This window comes from Pelodiscus sinensis, unplaced genomic scaffold, assembly GCF_049634645.1.
Source record: "Pelodiscus sinensis isolate JC-2024 unplaced genomic scaffold, ASM4963464v1 ctg63, whole genome shotgun sequence".
NCBI lineage: Eukaryota > Metazoa > Chordata > Testudines > Trionychidae > Pelodiscus > Pelodiscus sinensis.
The window spans coordinates 601144-610859 of NW_027465976.1; the positions used below are offsets into that span (position 1 = coordinate 601144).

A 9716-nucleotide genomic window follows, 5' to 3' on the forward strand; every position below is an offset into this window, starting at 1 on the left:
AGCCTCTCCGTCCTCTCTGGAACCCCTGCAGGGAGGTGCAGGCTGCTCTCAAATCCCCCCCCCCCCCCCCCGCTCTGCTCTTCCACAGACTGAACCGACCCAGCTCCCTCAGCCTCTCCGTCCTCTCTGGAACCCCTGCAGGGAGGTGCAGGCTGCTCTCAAATCCCCCCCCCCCCCGCTCTGCCTCTTCCACAGACTGAACCGACCCAGCTCCCTCAGCCTCTCCTCAGCATTTCGGTCGCCCCCCGCTAGTCCCTCCCCACTGCGCCCACATCCGTCCTGTGGGGCGGGGCCCAGAACTCCAGACAGGGCCTCCCCAGTGCGGAATAAAGGGGATTAATCACTGTCCTAGAGCTGCCGGCAATGCTCCGCCTAATGCCTCCTAATGCGCCGTTAGCCTGCTTGGCTACAAGGGCGTCCTGCTGGCTCAGGGCTTGTGTTCCCTCTTGCTGCCCAGCTCTTGGCGCCCTGCTGGCCCCAGATGCCTTCCCCTGGGCTGGGCTGCTGGCTGAGGGGCCCAGGCTGTGCCTTTCGTGCCACAGGGAGGTTGCTGAGGGGCTGTGAAGGTGGGAGCTCCGAGCCCTGCCACCGTCAGCACTGGGGAGGGACAGTGCCCATGACTCTCAGGCACCTGTGTGACAGCGCGTTGGGGTTCCCCCGACTCCTGCACCCCGCAGTGGCACGAACGGACTCCCCCAGCCAGTAGAACAGAGGGAGTTTATTGCTTCTCCAGGACACAGCCCAGCACAGAGGGAATTTGGTTCCAGGGCCTAGGATGCCTCAGCCCCCCTTGATATCTGGAGACTGGGTCCCTAAATTCCAGCCCCCTCCCTAGGCTGTCTCCTTCATGCTCCCAGACAGAAACTAACTAACTCACTCTCCTCCAGCCCTGCTCCCCCCCCCCCCCGCCCCGCCCCGGCCAGGGCAGCATCCACCTTCCTTTGTTTCTCTCCTTGGGGGGTAGCTGGTCAGACAGGTTTGGAGCCCCCCTTTGCATAATGACTCACCCCTGCCCTGCTGGGCCGTGGTACCGACAGCAGCCAGTGGGGTTACCAGAGAGCCCGCATAGAAACCAGCCAGGTACCCCCACTACGGCACACCCTGCCGTGCAGATGCTCTCCGTCTCCGAGGGGGCTGCAGCAGGCTAGACATACAGAGATTGCCGGGGAGGGCGCTGAGGGCGGGGGGGGGGGCCTGCAGCAAGCCAGATGCACAGAGATTGCCGGGGGGGGCGCTGAGGGCCGGGGGGGCATGCAGCAAGCAGATGCACAGAGATTGCCGGGGGGGGCACTGAGGGCGGGGGGGGGGGCATGCAGCAAGCCAGATGCACAGAGATTGCCGGGGGGGGGGGGCGCTGAGGGCAGGGGGGCCTGCAGCAAGCCAGATGCACAGAGATTGCCGGGGGGGGCGCTGAGGGCGGGGGGGGGGGCCTGCAGCAAGCCAGATGCACAGAGATTGCCGGGGGGGGCGCTGAGGGCGGGGGGGGGGGGGCCTGCAGCAAGCCAGATGCACAGAGATTGCCGGGGGGGGGCGCTGAGGGCGGGGGGGCCTGCAGCAAGCCAGATGCACAGAGATTGCCGGGGGGGGGGGGGCGCTGAGGGCGGGGGGGGGGCATGCAGCAAGCCAGATGCACAGAGATTGCCGGGGGGGCGCTGAGGGCGGGGGGGGGCCTGCAGCAAGCCAGATGCACAGAGATTGCCGGGGGGGGGGCGCTGAGGGCGGGGGGGCCTGCAGCAAGCCAGATGCACAGAGATTGCCGGGGGGGGGGGGGCGCTGAGGGCGGGGGGGGGGCCTGCAGCAAGCCAGATGCACAGAGATTGCCGGGGGGGCGGGGCGCTGAGGGCGGGGGGGGGGCCTGCAGCAAGCCAGATGCACAGAGATTGCCGGGGGGGGGCGCTGAGGGCGGGGGGGGCCTGCAGCAAGCCAGATGCACAGAGATTGCCGGGGGGGGGGGGGCGCTGAGGGCGGGGGGGGGCGGGCCTGCAGCAAGCCAGATGCACAGAGATTGCCGGGGGGGGGCGCTGAGGGCGGGGGGGGGCCTGCAGCAAGCCAGATGCACAGAGATTGCCGGGGGAGGGCGCTGAGGGCGGGGGGGGGGGCCTGCAGCAAGCCAGATGCACAGAGATTGCCGGGGGGGGGGGGCGCTGAGGGCGGGGGGGGGGCCTGCAGCAAGCCAGATGCACAGAGATTGCCGGGGGGGGGGCGCTGAGGGCGGGGGGGGGCCTGCAGCAAGCCAGATGCACAGAGATTGCCGGGGGGGGCGCTGAGGGCGGGGGGGGGCCTGCAGCAAGCCAGATGCACAGAGATTGCCGGGGGGGGCGCTGAGGGCGGGGGGGGGGGCCTGCAGCAAGCCAGATGCACAGAGATTGCCGGGGGGGGCGCTGAGGGCGGGGGGGGGGGGGCCTGCAGCAAGCCAGATGCACAGAGATTGCCGGGGGGGGGGGCGCTGAGGGCGGGGGGGGGGGCCTGCAGCAAGCCAGATGCACAGAGATTGCCGGGGGGGGGCGCTGAGGGCGGGGGGGGGGCCTGCAGCAAGCCAGATGCACAGAGATTGCCGGGGGGGGCGCTGAGGGCGGGGGGGGGCCTGCAGCAAGCCAGATGCACAGAGATTGCCGGGGGGGGGGCGCTGAGGGTGGGGGGGGCCTGCAGCAAGCCAGATGCACAGAGATTGCCGGGGGGGGGGGGGGGCGCTGAGGGTAGGCATGGCCGGGCGGCCGGGCGAGCTGTAGAGGGGAGTGTATAGAGGGGGTTGACGTGATATTTCTCCGTAGGGGTCTCTTGCCCTCCCAGGGGCTGAGCACTCAGCCCCTCCCACCAGGCTCTGCCCCTCTTCGGGGTCAGCGCCCTCTGTCGCTGGCCATAGGAGGCACCGGTCACAGGCCTTGGGCCGTAACGCCTGCCACATCCCTGCGCGAGTCCCAGCAAGCGCAGGGTTAACGATCTGCCTCAATTCCGAGCAGTGCAATAATTACCCAGCCTGGAGATCGGCAGATTGCTCTCCCCTTTGGGAAAATACAGGAAAATCAACAATTAACACTAATTAATCTCCTATTAACACCAGATAATGAGGCTCAGTGCAGCTGGAATAGGCTCTGACAGCTACTGATGGCCTGGGCCCTGGGAGTGGGAGTCAAGGGATGGGAAGGAAATCCACCCCCATGCAACCTCCCGCAGCTCTACGCAGCACAGCTCCTCTGTCCGCCCCCTGGGGTACCCAGACTGGGCAAGACACAAGTTACAGGACTTGGCCAGGGCCACTGGGAGGCAGTAGCAGAGCAGAGAATCCAGAGGCAGTGTGCGGTGTCTGGTGCATGCAACCGTTCTCCCGTCCCCTCGGCTGCAGGTGCTGCGCTACTGCTGCTCCTCGCCTCGCACCATCGAGGTGCTGCTCAACAGCTACGAACGCGTGCGCGTCACTGAGGAGTGGGCAGAGGCCGTGCCGGCGGAGATCGTGCAGGTGAGAGAACCCAGAGCCTTCAGGGCCTGGCGGGCTGGGCAGGTCCCGGAAGGACCCTCTGAAGAGCCAAGGGGGCCGGAAGGGGCTGGGGAGAAGCTCCAAGCAGCTGCCTGAGACGCCCGTGATCTTTGTGCTAACAGGGGCCCGGTTCTCTGCCCGTGACTTGCTATTGCCACATGCCACGGGGTCAGGGCGCCGGCCCAGCTGACCTCTCGCCTCTCTCCCAACAGAAGCACCCAGATTTCTATAAGTCGCTCTTCTCCCTGGGGCAGGGGCCCCGCAGCCTGCAGCACCTGGCCCGCTGTGTGCTCCGAAACTGCCTGGAGGGCCGCCTGCTGCAGGCCTTACCTGCCCTGCCCCTGCCGTCCTCCCTGCGCCAGTTCCTGCTGCTCAGCTTCCAGGACGCTGTGTACTAGAGCCCGGAGCTCCGGATTGGCAAACCTCTGCAGCCTCTTCTTTATTTCTTTGACTTCTTATGCTCTGCCTGTGACAGCCCGGCTCTGCCTGTGACAGGCGCTCCTGTGACAGCCCGGCTCTGCCTGTGACAGGCACTCCTGTGACAGCCCTGCCCCTGCCTGTGACAGTCGCTCCTGTGACAGCCCGGCTCTGCCTGTGACAGGCGCTCCTGTGACAGCCCTGCCCTGCCTGTGACAGTCGCTCCTGTGACAGCCCTGCCCTGCCTGTGACAGTCGCTCCTGTGACAGCTCTGCCCTGCCTGTGACAAACGCACCTGTGACAGCTCTGCCCTGCAGTGACAGTCGCACCTGTGACAGCCCGGCTCTGCCTGTGACAGTCGCTCCTGTGACAGCCCCGGCTCTGCTGTGACAGTCGCTCCTGTGACAGCCCTGCCCTGCCTGTGACAGTCGCTCCTGTGACAGCCCGGCTCTGCCTGTGAACAGTCGCTCCTGTGACAGCCCTGCCCTGCCTGCGACAGCCCTGCCCTTCCTGTGGACAACCGCACCTGTGACAGCTCTGCCCTGCCAGTGACAGCTCTGCCCTGTCTGACAGTCGCTCCTGTGACAGCCCTGCCCTGCCTGCGACAGCTGCTCCTCTGACATCGCTGCTCTGCCTGTGACGGTTGCTCCTGTGGACAGCTCTGCCCTGCCTGTGACAGTCGCTCCTGTGACAGCCCTTGCTCTGCCTGTGACAGCCCTGCCCTCCTGTGACAGTCGCTCCTGTGACAGCCCTGCTCTGCCTGTGACAGCCCTGCCCTTCCTGTGACAGCCGCACCTGTGACAGCTCTGCCCTGTCTGTGACAGTCGCACCTGTGACAGCCCTGCCCTGCCTGTGACAGCCACACCTGTGACAGCCCTGCTCTGCCTGTGACAGCCCTGCCCTAGCTGTGACAGCCGCACCTGTGACAGCTCTGCCCTGTCTGTGACAGTCGCACCTGTGGCAGCCCTGCCCTGCCTGTGACAGCCGCACCTGTGACAGCCCTGCTCTGCCTGTGACAGCCCTACCCTGCCTGCGACAGCTGCTCCTATGACAGCTCTGCCCTGCCTGTGACAACCGCACCTGTGACAGCCCTGCTCTGCCTGTGACAGCCGCACCTGTGACAGCCCTGCTCTGCCTGTGACAGCCGCACCTGTGACAGCCCTGCCCTAGCTGTGACAGCAACACCTGTGACAGCCCTGCTCTGCCTGTGACAGCCCTGCCCTTCCTGTGACAGTCGCACCTGTGACAGCCCTGCCCTGCCTGTGACAGCCTCTCCTGTGACAGCCTCTCCTGTGACAGCCCTGCCCTGCCTGCGACAGCTGCTCCTATGACAGCTCTGCCCTGCCTGTGACAACCGCACCTGTGACAGCCCTGCCCTGCCCTGCCTGCGACAGCTCTGCCCTGCCTGCAACAGCCGCTCCTGTGACAGCCCTGCCCTGCCCTGTGACAACCGCACCTGTGACAAGCTCTGCCCTGCCTGTGACAGCCGCACCTGTGACAGCTCTGCCCTGCCTGTGACAGTCGCTCCTGTGACATCCCTGCTCTGCCTGTGACAGCTGCTCCTCTGACATCCCTGCTCTGCCTGTGACAGTCGCTCCTGTGACAGCCCTGCCCTGCCTGCGACAGTCGCTCCTCTGACATCCCTGCTCTGCCTGTGACAGTCGCTCCTGTGACAGCTCCTGCCCTGCCTGTGACAGTCGCTCCTGTGACAGCCCTGCTCTGTGCCTGCGACTGCCTCTTCTGTGACAGCCCTGCCCTGCCTGTGACAGTCGCTCCTGTGACAGCTCTGCCCTGCCTGTGACAGCCCTGCCCTTCCTGTGACAGTCGCTCCTGTGACAGCCCTGCTCTGCCTATGACAGCCCTGCCCTTCCTGTGACAGTCGCTCCTGTGACAGCTCTGCCCTGTCTGTGACAGTCGCTCCTGTGACAGCTCTGCCCTGCCTGCGACAGCTGCTCCTATGACAGCCCTGCTCTGCCTGTGACAGCCGCACCTGTGACAGCCTCTCCTGTGACTGCCCTGCCTGTGACAGCTGCACCTGTAACAGCCCTGCTTTCCTGTGACTGGCCTCTCCTGTGACAGCCCTGCTCTGCCTGTGACAGTCGCTCCTGTGACAGCCCTGCTCTGCCTGTGACTGCCTCTCCTGTGACAGCCCTGCCCTGCCTGTGACAGCTCTGCCCTGCCTGCAACAGCCGCTCCTGTGACAGCTCTGCCCTGCCTGTGACAGCCCTGCCCTGCCTGTGACAGTCGCTCCTGTGACATCCCTGCTCTGCCTGTGACAGCTGCTCCTCTGACATCCCTGCTCTGCCTGTGACAGTCGCTCCTGTGACAGCCCTGCCCTGCCTGCGACAGTCGCTCCTCTGACATCCCTGCTCTGCCTGTGACAGTCGCTCCTGTGACAGCTCTGCCCTGCCTGTGACAGTCACTCCTGTGACAGCCCTGCTCTGCCTGCGACTGCCTCTTCTGTGACAGCCCTGCCCTGCCTGTGACAGTCGCTCCTGTGACAGCTCTGCCCTGCCTGTGACAGCCCTGCCCTTCCTGTGACAGTTGCTCCTGTGACAGCCCTGCTCTGCCTGTGACAGTCGCTCCTGTGACAGCCCTGCCCTGCCTGCAACAGCCGCTCATGTGACAGCTCTGCCCTGCCTGCAACAGCCGCTCCTGTGACAGCCCTGCCCTGCCTGCGACAGCTCTGCCCTGCCTGTAACAGCCCCTCCTGTGACAGCCCTGCCCTGCCCGTGACAGCCGCACCTGTGACAGCTCTGCTCTGCCTGTGACAGCCTCTCCTGTGACAGCCCTGCCCTGTGCGTGATGGGCCTGCCCATCACATCCATGCTGGTGCCATCCCTTCCTGCCCCAGCCCATGACAGCTTTGCCTTTCACACTCACCTGAGCCAAAGCCAGCCCTTCTGCGCCCTGCCACCCCACGCCCGCCATCCCACCCTTGCCAGCCTGGCCGGCCTGCTCCACAGGCTGTATAGTGGTACCCTGTGGTGGCACCGTGTCACTGGCCCTGCATTGTAACATGGAGGTGATTTTGCAATAAATGCTGTGTCCTTTTGCACTGGGGGCTGCTGCCTGTCCTCCCTTGGCAGAGGCCTCCTGCCATTCAGCCCGACTGATTCAAAAATGCCTGACCGTCCCTCTTTGTGTGAAGCATGTTCGCTGCCCAGCTGCTGCCTGGCATGAAGCAGCCACGGGCCACTGGCTCCTCCCGGTACAGGTCAGATGGGCCATGGCCTCTGTGCGCCGAGGACTGGGAAGGCCCCATGTGACACAGTGGCTGATGGAGCCTACTTCTCTGGGCATTTGGGGCCTTCGTGGCCGAGCCAGCCACACGCCATGGCCCTTGGCGAAGGCCGTCTGGCGCTGCTGGCAGTTTAGCCAGGGTGTTTTGTGGGGGAGGGGTTTTATGCTGGGCCTGGGGTAGTTTGTGGGGTGCAGCGGGAGCCCAGCTAGTCATGCCTCTGTCTGTTCCAGGAGAGTGCTCGGCTTCACTGGGGCTTGTGCAGCTCCGAGAGCGTGCCTGGGGTCACATGTCCGTGCTCCTGAGCCAGGTTTAATTATAGCACCGCAGCAGCTCCGCTGGAGGGAAGTCTGGGACTTGTGTGCGGGTTAAAAGTTGAGTATTCCAAGTGCTCAGAAATCCATACGCTAATTTGGGCTCAACTGGACACTCGGCCCCTCCCTTCGCTCCGGATTTGCCTCCTGCTGCCCGCCGGGGGGGCACTGTTGGAAAAGCTCCTTGGAGGGAAACTTCGTTGCTTCTTGTCCGCTGGAGCGAGTGACACACCAGAGAGTGACACGCACGCGGGCAGTGAGCCTGGGTCTCTCTCAGCAGCCACTGGCTGGCAGAGCAGCTGCCCGGTGGCTTGCTGGGCTGCCCAGGGAGACTCCCTTGGTACTTTAGCATTCGAGGCAGGAAAATTGGCATGGCCCTGTCACAGGGAAGACGAAAGATGCTACTGGGTAGTTAGAACAACGGGATCATGGCTCATGCTCTTTGGACGTTCCTTCAACTGCTGGGCCATTTGGCCCAGGGACTGCCGGGGTTTTGCAGATTCCTAGGCCAGACGGTCCCATCTGACCATCCTGCACCGCACAGTGGTGGAGCAGCCACTGGGACCAATGGGGGGGTCCCTGGAATAATGGGCATCCCCGTGCCCCGCCCCACTCTGCCCGCCCAGTGCTCCTTCTGGGGGATGGTCCCACCCTCTGGCCCTGGATGGGCAGGGAAAGCCCTTGCACCCCAACCCCCTTCACTGCAGCAGCTCCTGTCGGGCGGGCCAGCCCTCCTTCCCCACCCCGTTTCCCCAGTGGCCCAGCGGCCCAGCCAGCAGAAGGGGTTCTCCACTCAGTGTGGATAACCCAGCGCACTGAGTTAGGTGGTGTGACAGACCGGGTGTGAGGGACCGGGCCGTGTCTGGGCACAGCTGAGGGCGTCCGCTCAGGGTGAATTGCTCAAATCCGGGGCTCCTTACAGCCCCCAGACTGGTGACCTCTCCGAACAGGCCACTAACCAGTCTCACAGAGTGCTTCAGCTGCCTGCCTGAAGCCTCCCGAGCAAAACCCCTCCGACACCCCACCAATATCCGTGCCCCAGATGGCCCCGGGCCCATACACGGGTGGGGGGGGGGGGTCCTAGCACCCAATCCCACCTACCCCGAACAAGTCCTGTCCGGTTCCAAGAAACCAGCCACAGATCCCTGGTCAATTTACCCTCTGGACCTTACCCACAAATCACGCTGGGCCAATCCTTTAGAATCTATATCTAAAGGTTTATTATCACAAGAAAGAAAAGCCTGACAGTGAGGTTATTATAGTACAATACATGCACCGAATCTCCCAGTCCTCGATGCAGGCTCTAGCAGAGGTGTTGCAGCTGCTGGTTTAAAAGTTCTTATTGCACATCCTACGACCAGGATGGGTTCACAGGTCTTCCGGGCTCTTCAATCCCTGCAGTGCTGCCTCTGGGATGAAGTGCTGAGCTGAGAACCAAAATGGCATCGACCACATGGCCTCTTTATACCCCTTCCTGGCCTCTTCTTGTATGCAGCAAGTCACCTAGACAGAGGCCAATCTCTATGTTTCCTGCTGGCTACTCTCAGGTGACAGCCCCCATTCTTTAGGTGTGTCTTTGGCCCATCAAGGGCCATTGTCCCACAGGGCCTGGCTAATCAGCCTGTCCATAGCAATGCTTAACCACATTCAGAGAAATATTCAGCTTCCACACAGATTACAGATTCCTACCTACACACACAGACATTATACACTCACATAAATAGCGTACATAAGATTAACAAACAATAAGCTCCCATTCAATACCCCACATGGCTCCCTTTTATACCAATTTCTGGGGCCAACACCCCCACCTAGGGGTGCAGCAGCGATCTGGCTGCTTCCCTCCAATTCGGTAATGTGACAGGTGGATGGAAGAATTCTTCCGCCAACCCAGTGCTGTCTGTACTGGGCTCAGGCGCTTCACTTACTGCTCAGGGGTGTGGACTTGCCACTCCCTGGACAAGGCAGTTAAGTTTTTAGTGTAGACCAAGCCTCATGGACAGGAATCATCACTGCTTCACAGCTTCTTTGGTGAGTTAAATCCCTTGAGTGCTTGGGGCTAGCACTATAGGCAGGTTCCTCATTTAGTCATTTTCTTGGCTCTTCTCTGAGCTATCTTCAATTTATCATCAACATCCTTCTTCAGCTGTGGGCACCAGAACGGGACACAGGATTCCTGTGCCAAATATATGGGTAACATAACTTCTCTTCTTCAACACGAGATCCCCCCATGTTCTACACCCTTTTGGCCACTGCATTACACTGCAAA

The 9716-nt window shown here is 63.1% G+C and overlaps 1 protein-coding gene across 1 annotated transcript in view; it reads left to right on the forward strand.

Annotated features, from left to right (window-relative positions):
* The window catches only part of ASB10 (ankyrin repeat and SOCS box containing 10), a 36877-nt gene extending 31535 nt beyond the window's left edge, over positions 1-5342 (forward strand). Inside the window, 2 exon segments of the mRNA XM_075917561.1 lie at positions 3344-3457; positions 3688-5342. Of these exon segments, the coding sequence (XP_075773676.1) occupies positions 3344-3457; positions 3688-3873 (300 nt within the window). The 3' untranslated portion in view covers positions 3874-5342.
* Positions 5343-9716: the final 4374 nt, after the last annotated feature.